The following is a 15,047-nucleotide window of genomic DNA, read 5'->3' as shown; positions in this document are numbered from 1 at the left end:
TTTTTACTATTTATGATGTATGTAGCATGTGTACATGTTGAATAGGTTGAAAACAAACAATCAATGCATTTAAAACTATTCCCTTAGCATACAATAAGTTATAGCTCATTGAAAATTATAAATTTGCCAATTTGCTCTACGCCCAGGCCCGCCTGGATAGCCTATTATGGTATTTTTATGGACTAAAAAGTATACAGCCTTCAAGGTTACTGTTTTTGAGAGTTGTAAGAGCTAGTTCCACCGAATTTTACGCATTCTATTTATCAGTTATAGTAAAATAGAGAACTTTTCAAAAATATCCCGATTCTGAAAATGCATCATTTTTTGGGATTTTTTGGAGCCTGCAATGTTTCAACGCAAAAAATAAATGTCGACCCAAAAGTGCCAAAAAGATTGAAGATATGACTACCATATTAAAAGTTATTTTTTATAAAGTTTTTGAGGCCGAATCTCAGATATATTTTTTATGAAAATGATGTCCGAATCCGTTATTCGACCCATCGTTGTAGGTAATTGGAAGTAAATATTCGTGCAGGAAGGATTTTTTTCTTAAATTTTCGTTAAATAACAAATGAAAGATGTTTAACTGTATACAAGATTTTTATTCATCATCAATTTGAAATTTTTCTTTTGCCACAATTTAATATAATATTGTTTTCTTCCTCCCTAAATATTCCGAACATTGCAAAATGTGATTCTACAGAAGGCGAAATGTTCCACCAAATACATACGTATATATAAATATTCGTCACTTTGCTAAGACTTTTCCGCTTCATCTCTCCGTTCGCATTTTTCGATTGTTCGCACTTTTCTCGATTGCATCATGTTTTTTTTTCCTTTGACACATATTGTTTCCCACAGATTTGATCTCTGGCGTTTTTTACTTAACACGATTGCATTTGTTTTTCCTTTAAAAGGAACTTCTCGTCCCACGCTTTTACTTTCCTCCTCGACAGACACTTTCGTTACACACGTTTTTCTAGCTTAAAAAATAATGCAAAAATAATAATTAAAAAAACAAACAAGTTTCGCTAGTCTCTCTCGTACGACTCGTAACTAGAATTGCTTTCTCGCTCGCGCGCGCGCGCCCAAGCACACACAAATTACACGCGGACTTGACTTTTTGCTGTTGGCCAATGGAATATCACACACGCGTTTTACTGCTGCTACTCCTGGGCTGATGTTGAGGCATTGCTGTTGATGTTGTTGTTGTGACTATTGCTAGTGTGATGATTGTTGCCGGAGGTCAGCTTCAGATCCTGCATCTGGGTGGCACTCTGGAGCACCTCCAGCCATCTGAAAGTTGAAGAATCGGTTAGAATTTGAACTCCTCAAAAGGTTCCCGAGTTCAAGGCTCACCGCTGGTAGGTGTGTTCGCTTTCCGCCCGGAAGAAATACGTGTGATTTTTGAAGGACAGCTTGAAGACAAACTCCTTCTGGACGGCGTCCTGGATGCCGGGCGGTCCGACCGAGTACCCCAGCAGCGGCAGGCTGGCCAGGGCGGCGTCGTCCGAGTAGCTCTTGTAAAAGTACAAGCAGAACGACGTAAGCACCACCCACAGCTTCTGCCAGCCGGAGCTGTTTTTGAACTTGCGCAGCAAATAGCCGGAGATTTGGTTCTGAAACAGTGGATAAGAAGCAAATGTTACCAAAAAGTCAAAAGAACAAGCATCTCGACACGAACCTTCCCCGACCGTAGGTGGTCGTCCAGACAGATGGTGACGCCCCGGTGCCAGCACACGTGCAGCGCCGTGTTGTTCCGCGAGGACGGTGCCCGCGCCGGTGGACTGATGATCGAGCTGTTGTTCAGGCCGCACGTCTCCAGGTTTTCCTCGGAGGATGCTATAAGAAGAGCAATTAGAGAAGGTAATAATAACAACTTGTTATTCCAAAGCAATTTTTTTTAGTTTGTATCTACTTCGCAATTAAAAATTCAAGAAAACCTTGAAAATTTGATTTGAAACAATTGTGTATATATTTTATAACGTTTATTCATGCATTAAAAAAAAAAGATTTTTGGGACCACAGATCACAGAAAAAAATCTTAATTTTAAAATTCTTAAAATTCTACAAGTTGTTGAAATTGTTAAAATTCTAAAAAACCTTAAAATTCTTAAAATTCGTAAAGTACTTGAAATTCTTGAAATTCTTCAAGATCCTCAAATTCTTCAATTTATTCAAATGCTTCCATGTTTTCAAATTTTTAAAATTCTTTGATTTTTTTTAATTCTTAAAATTTTTGAAATTGTTCAAATTCTTAAAATTCTAGAAATTTTGCAATTTTGCAATTTTTTTGAAATTCATAAAAAAAATATATTCTTCGAGATCTTTAATTTATTCAAATTCTTATTTTTTTTTAAATTCTTCAAATTTCTGAAACTCGTAAAATTTTTAAAATTCTTAAAATTCTTGAAATTTTTAAAATTATTGAAATTTTTTAAATTTTTAGAATTTTTAAAATTCTTGCAATTTTTAAAATTGTTCGAATTCACAAAATTCTTAAAATTCTTGAAATTTTGAAAATTCTTCAATTTTTTTAAATTGTTGAAATTCTTTTAGTTTTTGAAATTCTTGAAATGCTTGAAATTCTTGAAATTTTTGATAATCTTGAAATTCTAAAAATTATTGAAATTCTTAAAATTCTAACAATTCTTGAGATTCTTGTATTCTTGAAATTCTTGAAACTCTTGAAGTTCTTCAAGTCCTTATAATTCTTAAAATTCTTAAAATTCTTGAAATTCTTAAAATTCTTAAAATTCTTGAAATTCTTGAAATTCTTGAAATTCTTGAAATTCTTGAAATTCTTGATATTCTTGAAATTCTTGAAATTCTTGAAATTCTTAAAATTCTTGAAATTCTTGAAATTTTTGATATTCTTGAAATTCTAAAAGTTTTAAAATTCTTTAAATTCTAAAAATTCTTGAAATTCTTGAAATTCTTAAAATTTTTGAAATTCTTGAAATTCTTGATATTCTTGAAATTCTAAAAGTTTTGAAATTCTTTAAATTCTAAAAATTCTTGAAATTCTTGAAATTCTTAAAATTCTTGAAATGCTTGAAATTCTTGAAATTTTTGATATTCTTGAAATTCTAAAAATTCTTAAAATTCTTAAAATTCTCAAAATTCTTAAAATTTTTAAAATTCTTAAAATTCTTAAAATTCTTAAAATTTTAAAAATTCTTGAAATTCTTAAAATTTTTGAAATTCTTAAAATTCTTGAAATTCTTAAAAAATTGAAAATTTTGGAATTTTTTGAAATTTTTAAAACTCTTGATATTTTTGAAGTTTTTGAAATTATTGAAATTTCCTAAATTTTTAAAATTTTTGAAATATTGAAATCCTTAAAATTCTTGAATTTCTAAAAATTCTAGAAATTCTAGAAATTTTAGAAATTCTCTTTCAAATAAAAAAAATAGACACTACGAAAATAATAGGCTACATTAGAAAATTTTGATTTTTTGGTGAAATGAAATTGTTAAAATTAAAAAAAAACCTTAAAATTCTTAAATTCTTGAAATTCTTCAAGATCTTCAAATTCTTCAATTTATTCAAATGCTTCCATGTTTTCAAATTTTTAAAATTCTTTGAATTTTTTAAATTCTTAAATTTTTATAATTGTTCAAATTCTAGAAATTTTGCAATTTTTTTGAAATTCATAAAAAATTTTAAATTCTTCGAGATCTTTAATTTATTCAAATTCTAATTTTTTTGAAATTCTTCAAATTTTTGAAATTCGTAAATTTTTTAAAATTCTTAAAATTCTTGAAATTTTTAAAATTATTGAAATTTTTAAAATTCTTAGAATTTTTAAAATTCTTGCAATTTTTAAAATTGTTTAAATTCATAAAATTCTTAAAATTCTTGAAATTTTGAAAATTCTTCAATTTTTTGAAATTTTTGAAATTCTTAAAATTCTTAAAATTCTTGAAATTCTTGAAATTCTTAAAATTCCTGAAATTCTTGAAATTCTTTTAGTTTTTGAAATTCTTGAAATGCTTGAAATTCTTGAAATTTTTGATAATCTTGAAATTCTAACAATTATTGAAATTCTTAAAATTCTAACAATTCTTGAAATTCTTGTATTTTTAAAATTCTTGAAATTCTTGAAACTCTTGAAGTTCTTCAAGTCCTTATAATTCTTAAAATTCTTAAAATTCTTAAAATTCTTGAAACTCATGAAATTCTTGAAATTCTTGAAATTCTTGAAATTCTTGAAATTCTTGAAATTCTTGAAATTCTTGAAATTCTTGAAATTCTTGAAATTCTTGAAATTCTTGAAATTCTTAAAATTCTTGAAATTCTTAAAATTCTTGAAATTCTTAAAATTTATAAAATTCTTAAAATTCTTGAAATTCTTAAAATTTATAAAATTCATAATATTCTTGAAATTCTTAAAATTCTTGAAATTCTTAAAATTCTTGAAATTCTTAAAATTCTTTAAATTCTTTAAATTCTTCAAATTCTTGAAATTCTTGAAATTCTTAAAATTCTTGAAATTCTTGATATTCTTGAAATTCTAAAAAATTCTTGAAATTCTTGAAATTCTTAAAATTCTTGAAATTCTTAAAATTCTTGAAATTCTTAAAATTCTTGAAATTCTTAAAATTCTTGAAATTCTTAAAACGCTTGAAATTCTTCAAATTCTTGAAATTCTTGAAATTCTTAAAATTCTTGAAATTCTTAAAATTCTTGAAATTCTTAAAATTCTTGAAATTCTTTAAATTCTTTAAATTCTTCAAATTCTTGAAATTCTTAAAATTCTTGAAATTCTTGATATTCTTGAAATTCTAAAAAATTCTTGAAATTCTTGAAATTCTAAAAAATTCTTGAAATTCTTGAAATTCTTAAAATTCTTGAAATTCTTAAAACTCTTGAAATTCTTCAAATTCTTGAAATGCTTGAAATTCTTGAAATTTTTGATATTCTTGAAATTCTAAAAATTCTTAAAATTCTTAAAATTCTAAAAATTCTTAAAATTCTTAAAATTCTTAAAATTCTTAAAATTCTTAAAATTCTTAAAATTCTTAAAATTCTTAAAATTCTTAAAATTCTTAAAATTCTTAAAATTATTAAAATTCTTAAAATTCTTAAAATTCTTGAAATTCTTAAAAAATTGAAAATTTTGGAATTTTTTGAAATTTTTAAAATTTTTAAAATTTTTAAAACTCTTGATATTTTTGAAATTTTTGAAATTATTGAAATTTTTTAATTTTTTAAAATTTTTGAAATTTTTGAAATTCCTGAAATTCTTGAAAAATTGAAATCCTTAAAATACTTGAAATTCTAGAAATTCTAGAAATTTTAGAAATTCTCTTTCAAAAAAAAAAAAATAAATTAGACACTACGAAAATAAAAGGCTACATTAGAAAATTTTGATTTTTTGGTCAAATATTGATGGCCAAAAAACCAAAGAATTAAATTCTTTAATCTGTAATAAAAAAATTAAGTTCTCAAAATTTGTTAAATTTATGAAATTTTAAATAACCTTGAAATTTGTGAATATCTTTAAAATTTTAGTAATTTTTATAATTCTTGAAATTACAGAAATTTTTAAAATTCATAAAATTTTTATATTGTTAAATTTTTTTGAATTGTTGAACTTCCTAGAAATTTTGAAATATTTAAAATTCTTAAAAAATTAAAAAATCGTAAAATTTGTGGAATTTTTGAATTTTTTAAGTTTTAAAATTCTTAAGATTCATAAATTCTTGAAATTCATGAAAATTTCTTAAAATTCTTGAAGATATTAGATTAAAATTCTAAAAAAAAACAATTTAACTTTTTTTGGAATGCTTGCGATTTTTGAAATATTTTAAATTCTTAATTTTGTAAACTTTGAAAATTCCTGAAATTAAAGAATAAATTCTTGAAATTTTTTAAATTGTTGAAACTTATAAAAAAATGTTATACAATTTTAAGTTTAAATTTGAGTTATAAATTTTAGTTTTTTTAATATTTGCATTTGTTATTTTTAAATTTCTAAACATTCGCAATTCACAATTCGCAATTTTCAGTGTAAGAACGGACCTTGACCGATCTTATGCACTAGGTTCCCGAATTTTTTGAATTTTTAAATTTTTAAAAATAAAAATTTTAGTTTGTTTTTTTTTTAAATATTTGCATTTGTTTTTTTTTTATTTCAAAACCATTTAAAAATGACGAAATGTTAAAATTTTGGCGTTTTTGAATTTTTAATTTTTCTTTTTATTTTTTTATTTCTGAATTCGGAAATTTAATGACTAATATATTTTGAATTTTAAAATTAATAAATTTGGATTTTGGAACTTTTTGGAAATCGGAAGTATTTGCATTTTCGAATTGTGAATTTCGGCGTTTTACCTAATTCGTTCGTTAAAAAATTGAACAGTTTGTTTTAAACGTCCCAACTAGCAAATTATTAGATAATGGATGGATAAATGGAATACAAAATGAAAAAAAAAAATATAAATCAATAATTAACATTCAACCCGAAACGCAGTGGTGCGGATCATGGTAGCTCAATTTTATGATATTTATTGCTGCCAATCGGAAGGTACTTTTTATAAACCTCGGGTGAGTTTTCAAAAAGCCGTAATAGCCGCCGTGACCTCCGGCACTAATTTTCCTTTTTCTTCAAATTGAAACAACATTTCTTTTGTTTTAAGTTTACGTGTAGATGAACAATCTAGAACAAGTAGGTCGAATACCGATGCAAAAAGGGCTTTGTTTACCAATGGCTCTTACGTCTTTTTGATATAAAAGCTAAACAGTTATTTAGAAAAAAAAGCCCAATACTCACTGCAATACTTGACCGACACCAGCGGCAGCTGCGTTTGGGGCTTGTGCTTGACGCTGGCCGCCGCCTTCGTCAGTTCGTCCAGCCACAACTTCTTCTCGGCGGTCGTACCCGCACTGACGGTGATGGCCCGCTGGCCACCGAATATCACAAACGCGTTGTGCTCGGCATTCTCGGTGAGCAGCGACCGCACCGGCACGTGGCCAAGCACCTTGAAGGTTTGCGTGACCGGCGACTTGAACGCGTACAGCAGAATGTCCGAAAAGAGGAAGAACATCCGCTGCTGGAGGCCACGCTTGGAATGTTTAAGGAGGCAACCCTGCCGGACGAGCTTCCGGTCGGTTTGGACGAGCGTGTCGAATCCGACCAGGTCGCGCTGGACCTCGCACAGCAGGGTGTAATTCTCGGAGGCGGCCAGTTCCTGCCGGACGACCTGCGTCGTTCGGAGGAGCATCATCAACGTGCCGTGGCAATCCGTCCGGTCGAAGTGGTCCTCGCCGTAATGCTCGAGCAGCAGTTCCAGCAGCAGCTGATAGTGCAGCAAACGGTGCAGGGGTTTCACGACGAAGTAGCAGATCGGCAGGTAGCACACCTTTTGCTGCTCAAAGTCCCGATAGGCCTGCTGGAAGCGCTCGTCGTTCTCGTACAGGTCGTTCAACCGCTGCAGGATCTCCCGGTGGCACTCGACGTACTCGTCGTAGATCTGTGAAGAAGGGCAATGAAAAAAATGACTTATGAGTTGGCGATATTTAAAAGAAAACGCAATAAGGTTAGCAAATTAGTTGATATTTTTCGAAAACATTTATTTTAATCCTTCGCAATTTTAGTATTTTTGTCATGAAATCTTGCTCAATAAAACAAACTCAATTGTTGAAATTTGATTAGGAAATTTTTGTTAATTATTATTGTTCAGGTGGAACGTAGTACTTTGTTCGAACCCCAGTCTGTTTGTTCGATATCGTTGCACTTCTATGCATAATTGTACCACCAAGTAGGGGAACAGCATCTAATTCCAGCGTGCCTCTAATGTTGGCAGGTCAGAACTATGACATTCAATTAAAGCTTATTAAAAGCGTTTTCAACTGAAATCGAGTGATAAATAGCTCAATAAGAAGTGAGCAAGCAAGTTTCTATCAAAAGTTTTGCAAAATTAGTTGTTTAAATAGTGCAAATCAGCAAATTGGATGGAATTAGGAGCGAGTGCTTAACCTGCTAAACATACGAGAATTTCTATTTTGTTTTATTGTCTTTTGCAAATAGAACATAACCAAACTTTTTGGCGCCCTCCACAAACGTCAAGTCAATACAAATTGCTGCGGGATCTTTTTCTGGATCTCTCCCGGAAAAGTTTCGGCAGCAATTTTGTATGATTTGACGTTTGCCGAGGGTACCAAAAAAAGGTAAACAAATAACTTCATGCATCAGCCAATGGAATCATCTTTAGGGTGTCTCCACAGCTGGGGTTTAATGCAAAATCACCAAATGCAAATCAAATTTGCTTTTGACAGCAAGCCCACCGCTGTACTTGCCGTGATAGTAAACTTGTTCCCAGTTCTTCGATATTTCAAATGGAACGATAAACGAAAAAATCAAATCATGCATTAAAAAAAATCAAGAAATTACAAAAGTTTAAACATTAAAAAAAGGTTTTAGAAAAAAAAAACCAAAAAGATCAAACATTTTTTTAAAACAAAAAAATTAAGTTTTAGAGAATAAAAAAAAACAAAAACCAAAAAGTTTGAAAAATAATCCAGAAACCAAAAATCTAAAAGCTAAAAAATAATAACTAATTTTAAAATTTCAACAAAAAAGTTAACTCAAAATAATTGTTAAAATAAGAAAATTGTTTTTTTTTTTTTATAAATTCAGGCCCCAAAGTTAAGTTTCAAGAAGAGAAAAGGCATAATTTTAAAAATATTTGAAGCGGTTTAAAAAAAAAACACAAGCATAAAAAAAATAATCCTGAAGATTTCAAAAATAAAAAAAACGACTAAATTTAGACAGATCGAAAAAACTAAAAAATAAATAAGTTTTAAAAATATAAAAACATTCATAAAAAACATAAGCCTTAAACCAGGATTTACCTTGGCATTTCCACCTTTCAATTAAACTTTGTTAACCAATTTATTATACAGTTGGCGTGCAATACAAATTTTTAAAACAATGAAAAGATGTAAATTCAACAAATGCAAACGTTTATGCTTTTGACATAGACACAAAATTAAATAAATTTGGAAAAATAACAGAAATGAAGCAATAAAAAATATTAAAAAATAATAAAAACAATTTAAAAAATACTTAAAAAATTAAAATAAAATTGTATGCATTAAAACTATAAATTCAAAAAATTAATAAGCTCAAATAAAAAAATGGCTTTCAAAAAATCTATAATGTAATGAAATTTAATCTACTGCACATTTTCTTTCGAAAATTTTTATTTTTCCCGTGTTGGAGGTCATATTGAGCAACTTTTGTTCTACGAAAAATTTTACTTCTCTTGTTTTATGTTTTTCTTGTTTAATTTTTAGTATTTTAATTTGCATTTATCTTGTTTGGTTAATGTTTATTTTCGGTAGTATTTGGCCTATTCTACCACCTCCTATCATTACATTTTGCCTATCTAATTTTTTCATGTTTTTACAATCACTTTTTAAATTTTTTGCTTGTTTTTCACATTTTTTGCTATAGAATGGCACCATTATCATTTAAATTGTAAAAAAAATGCGTAGAGACATAGTCTGGGACACTAGAAAAATTATGGCATACTTCTTTTTACTTAAAATATAGGAAATGTTAGTAAAAAACACAGCCAAAGTTGACCCCTAAAAATATGACATTTCTAAAAACATTGGCAAAGTCACATAAAACAAGTAAAACTTCCAACCCATAAATTATCTAAAATTTTAAGAGTTCTTCTTTCCAATGCTTTTTAAAGATCAAAAAATGGTTAAAAATGGATTTTTGACGTTTTTTTTTTAAATCGAAGCCTGTCTAAAATAATTGAAACCGCAGGAGAATGCATTTAAAATTATTTGCAGCTGATTGCATCCAAAATTTGCCTTTGATTTGTCGGTCCAATTTTGGAAAAAAAGAGGCGGGAAACAAAAACCTTGAAAAAAAATGGAATAACCTTACTGCCCCTGATCGCATGATTGACCCATTTGCATTTTCTTCGATTTTGAGTTATTGATGCAGTTTGGTTCAAAGTCATGTGCTCTTTCAGAAAAGCCTACATCATCCAGTACCAACATTGTTCTAGAAAAGAAGGTTTTTTTTGGCGAAAACTTAAAACGTAGCCTTATGTGTGGGACAAACTTCAAATGCATTTTTCTCAGCATGCTGTTTTTGCATATGGGACATTTATACGAACATGGGCAGCTTAATAATAAATAAAAAATAAAAACCAAAAAAACGGGTATATTTCATACCAATTTTCAAACATTTTACATACGAAAATAATCCAAATCAAACTAAAAAATCAAAACAAGCTAAATAAAAAAAATCTGGGGTTTCAGAATCTTTCTTAAAAAAAATCTGAAAATATTTCAAAAAACTAAATCACTTTTTTAATGGTTTATAAAAGTTTGAAAAAATATTTTGAATTTCTGATTTTTTCGATGTTTTATTTGAAAGATTTTTTTAAACTACATGATCATGGAAAGGAAATCATGCGTTCTACAGTAGGCAGTAGGCCATTGCAAATATCTGGCCGATAGGGATAACCAAAAAATATAAGGCGTTGTTTCTGTATCAGAACATCACAAACTAGTGGCGGGCCAGGCCTACTACGTCAAATTAACTGTAGAGGTAATTCATTTAGCTCCCACAAAATTTGGAAAAAAAAACCTAGTGCAAATGACTTTTGAGAATAAATGAATGATTTATTCTTTGAATTAATGATATCTTTAGTCATGAAAATCCTAAAAGTAAAACGACTAACAGCAAATGTCTACTCTACTCACCGGCAGCACGACCATATTCTTCAACATGACGTCCCCGATGCGGTGCGTCTCGTGCCCGCCGCGGCCCTCCCACAGCAGGATCCGGTGCTCGAGGTCGCGCAGAAACACGCTGTGATGTTCGAGCATCGAGTCAAAGTACTGGAACAGCGGCTGCAGGTTCTCCACGTCCTCGGGGGTCAGCTCCTCGCGGAACCACTGAAAAAATTTAAGGAATTTTGTAGACTTGTTTTTCAGACCAAGCAGGCGCTGCTTTCTTACCGTATTGAGGACGTCCAGGTCCTTCTTGTAGGTCCGCTCCGTCATCAGCAGCTCCTTCGCCAGGAAGTAAGCCCGATCGGTTGGCCACTTTTTCTTCTTGATCTCCTCGTCGATGGACCGCAGCGTGCCGGAACCACCGTTCATCCCGGCTCCGGCCTGCAGCGGCTGGTTCTGGTAGTGATGGTACGCCGAGTGGTTGTTATTGTTATTGTTGATCACATTCTCATCGACCGTGTGCAGTCCGTTTCCGTTTCCGTTGAGGGTGCCGTTCCGTGCACGGGCCTCCGCGCTGGACAGGTCGTACGTGCCCGCTTCGCTCGACCGCGACAGCGAGTTGTTGTTGGAACGATCGGACACCGAGGTCGGGCTGGCCGGGCCGAGGGCCAGTTCGTACCGGTTCGGCGATTGGACGATTTCGCTACGGCGGTCCAGCGAGACGTTCCCGTTGATTCCGTGGTACTCTTCGGCTGTTGGAGTTGGGTCGGGTGGTGTTGTGTGGGTTGGGGTGTGTTGGAACCAAAAAAGAAGGGTCGTAATGAAAAGAAATAGAAACAAAAAGAAAGAGGATAAAAAATATGCAATAAATTGGATACCATGCAAATCGAAAATGTTTCATAACCATGCAAAATTGGGATCAAAATTATTGGATTTGATTTCTGAACACAGCTAGAGGACAAAACAAAACAAACAATAACAAGGCTTCTTAAACTGAGTTAAGCATTCATGTAAAACTAAACTAATTTAAATATTTAATTGTCTGGAAAATTATTTCATTGTGTAGGGGAAGGTGAGGCAACATAAGTCGCAAACATTTCAAATATTTCAAATATTTTTTTTTCAATTTTTTGTTAAAAATCATAAAATCATAAAATCTTAAAATCTTAAAATCTTAAAATCCTAAAATCTTAAAATCTTAAAATCTTAAAATCTTAAAATCTTAAAATCTTAAAATCTTAAAATCCTAAAATCTTAAAATCTTAAAATCTTAAAATCTTAAAATCTTAAAATCTTAAAATCTTAAAATCTTAAAATCTTAAAATCTTAAAATCTTAAAATCTTAAAATCTTAAAATCTTAAAATCTTAAAATCTTAAAATCTTAAAATCTTAAAATCTTAAAATCTTAAAATCTTAAAATCTTAAAATCTTAAAATCTTAAAATCTTAAAATCTTAAAATCTTAAAATCTTAAAATCTTAAAATCTTAAAATCTTAAAATCTTAAAATCTTAAAATCTTAAAATCTTAAAATCTTAAAATCTTAAAATCTTAAAATCTTAAAATCTTAAAATCTTAAAATCTTAAAATCTTAAAATCTTAAAATCTTAAAATCTTAAAATCTTAAAATCTTAAAATCTTAAAATCTTAAAATCTTAAAATCTTAAAATCTTAAAATCTTAAAATCTTAAAATCTTAAAATCTTAAAATCTTAAAATCTTAAAATCTTAAAATCTTAAAATCTTAAAATCTTAAAATCTTAAAATCTTAAAATCTTAAAATCTTAAAATCTTAAGATCTTAAAATCTTAAAATCTTAAAATCTTAAAATCTTAAAATCTTAAAATCTTAAAATCTTAAAATCTTAAAATCTTAAAATCTTAAAATCTTAAAATCTTAAAATCTTAAAATCTTAAAATCTTAAGATCTTAAAATCTTAAAATCTTAAAATCTTAAAATCTTAAAATCTTAAAATCTTAAAATCTTAAAATCTTAAAATCTTAAAATCTTGAAATCTTAAAATCTTAAAATCTTAAAATCTTAAAATCTTAAAATCTTAAAATCTTAAAATCTTAAAATCTTAAAATCTTAAAATCTTAAAATCTTAAAATCTTAAAATCTTAGAATCTTACAATCTTAAAATCTTAAAATCTTAAAATCTTAAAATCTTAGAATCTTACAATCTTAAAATCTTAAAATCTTAAAATTTTAAAATCCAGTTTAAAAAATTTAAAAAGGCTGATTTCCTAGAGAATTGCCTCCCTTAAGAAGTCTGATTCGGTCCGAAACACTTAAAAATTACTGAAATTTACATTGCACTACTATGCATGATTTTTTGGCAGATGCTTTAAAAACAAAAAATAAATAAATTAAAAATATCGTATTTCAAAAAACAACAAATGCTTTATGGAATTTAAATTTCAAAAACTTTGTAAAAAAAAATGTCATCAAAATCGCCTGTGTTCAAATTAAAGCCAATGAAAACACAACCGTGAATTTAAATTTTTCGAAATACCTTAAAGTTTCCAAACTTGCTATATTTATTACCGATACTTTTTTTTAACGGATGATGCACTTTTTCATTCTGGAATTTTTTTTTCCGGTCACCCTCGGCATGCAATGCAATTTCACTTTACTTTGACAGCTTTGACAGTTTGGTTTGGTTGTTGGCATTTCATCATATAGAGATTACAGAATAAGTTTGGCCTCTGTCTACTTGGTTTTTTTTTACCTGTTTGGTTGTTTTTGGTTGATTTTTGTTTGTTTGTTGTAATATGCATTTTTAAAAGGGTTCTAGAAAGAGATGAATTGGATGACGGTAAATTTTTGTATTTTTTTTTTTCACTATTTGGCTTGTTTTTTCGCTTTGACTTGCTTTTCTAATCGTTTCTATCTCCTTACTTTAATTTTCTACTCGTTCTTCGTTCGCCTTCCGCGCTACTTCTTTATACTTTTTTTCTGCAATTTAATAAACCACTTTATTTTCATGTTTGCATTGTTATATCTGTAATAACCAACAGTACTGTAATATAAACTATATCGATACTCATACTCTGGAGATATTTTGCTTGTTACTTAATTACGCGTCGATATCACTCGATTAAATCATCTCAAAAGACAAAAATTCGTTATAAAACATGTGCTGCTTTCTCTTATTTTTTTGTGTGTGACTGCACTTAATAGTAATATATATTTGAGTATAAACACGGTTACTTTAGTACACTTGAGAATCGTTTATGTTTGCGCGAATGCAATAAAATTCGAAATAAATTTCACACTTTTCAACTGATTTGTTCCGGAACTAACAGATTAACAACACTCGGTACACAACATTTTCGGGAAGAAGTATAATTGGTTAGACCATCACAACGAAAAAGTTAAACTCCTCAGGTTTTGAGATCATTTGACACACATTTATCACTTTAAGGGTGCATTGAAGTGCTTGAATCGATAACTTGCTCATTTTGTTTGTTTTGGTTATTATCGTAAACTTTTATATAATAAATGGAACAAATACTTTCGATAAGTTTTACTTATTACTCTTTCCGCTGCTGTCCGGCACTAAAAAGGATAGACTTTTCTTCAAACTTTGGAAACACTCGCTTTTCTGTATTCATTTAAACAACAATCACATATAGAAACTTTCAGCGGGTCTCGTTTCGTTTGTTACTATTATATTTCTCTGTCTTTCTTGCATTAACATTTTGGCCATTTTTTGTTTTTCATTACGCACCCTTTTTCATTTCGATTGACTAAACAACGCGCGTGGAATGTGTGAATTATAAATATTTTTGTGTTTGTATTATCTAAAATGTTTCTTTCATTACTCTCCTATGTATTTTTTTTTACTTTTTTTCTTAATAATGTTTGCTCAGTGAGTTTGATAACAATTGTTAAGCATGTCGATCTAATTATGTTGTCTGGCTTCGTAGATGCTAAATTTAGATAATGCACAATTTGCTTGCAGAAACAAACAGGTTATGGCACACGTTATTTTAAAATTAGACCGAATATTTAACCCATGGCATATCAAAATAATTTATTTTCACAAAAAAGAGTTTCATATTTTTTTTAATTAGTTGATTTTTTAACCTATACATTTTCCTTGCCCAAAAAAGCAAGTGTTTGCATCATTAAATCATAATTAAAAGTCCCAAGAAGAAAAAAAAAGCACGCAGCTGTCAAACTGTGGTGAATTCATGTTTGCCGTGGTGAGTTTGCAATCATTCAAGTTGACCGTTAAATTATTGATTGATGATCTGCTCCAGGATGTTACATTTGCAATTCAGAGATTTGGAGAACCTTCCAACTGAGATCAATTCATACAGGGCCTTTACAC

General features: G+C 29.3%; 2 protein-coding genes across 2 annotated transcripts in view; both read right to left on the bottom strand.

The window, feature by feature from the left end:
* Positions 1-1,166: 1,166 nt before the first annotated feature.
* On the bottom strand, positions 1,167-11,139 carry LOC6048758 (FERM, ARHGEF and pleckstrin domain-containing protein 2). Its single transcript, XM_038258915.1, has 6 exons — positions 10,996-11,139; positions 10,738-10,932; positions 6,779-7,478; positions 1,685-1,842; positions 1,360-1,619; positions 1,167-1,296 (listed from the first exon to the last, which is right to left on the bottom strand). Exons 1-6 carry the CDS (start codon positions 11,137-11,139, stop codon positions 1,167-1,169), a joined length of 1,587 nt encoding a protein of 528 aa, XP_038114843.1.
* Positions 11,140-11,278: 139 nt separating this feature from the next.
* Positions 11,279-15,047, bottom strand: part of LOC6048766 (FERM, ARHGEF and pleckstrin domain-containing protein 1) — a 132,495-nt gene continuing 128,726 nt past the window's right edge. The window contains exon 9 of the mRNA XM_038263013.1: positions 11,279-11,462. Coding sequence (XP_038118941.1) covers positions 11,414-11,462 — 49 coding nt within the window. The 3' untranslated portion in view covers positions 11,279-11,413. The remainder of the gene's footprint in view (positions 11,463-15,047) is intronic.

The sequence above is a fragment of the Culex quinquefasciatus genome, chromosome 3, assembly GCF_015732765.1.
Source record: "Culex quinquefasciatus strain JHB chromosome 3, VPISU_Cqui_1.0_pri_paternal, whole genome shotgun sequence".
NCBI classification, from domain to species: Eukaryota; Metazoa; Arthropoda; class Insecta; order Diptera; family Culicidae; genus Culex; species Culex quinquefasciatus.
The sequence above is the reverse complement of the archived record's forward strand: the minus strand, read 5'-3'. Positions and strand labels throughout refer to the sequence as shown.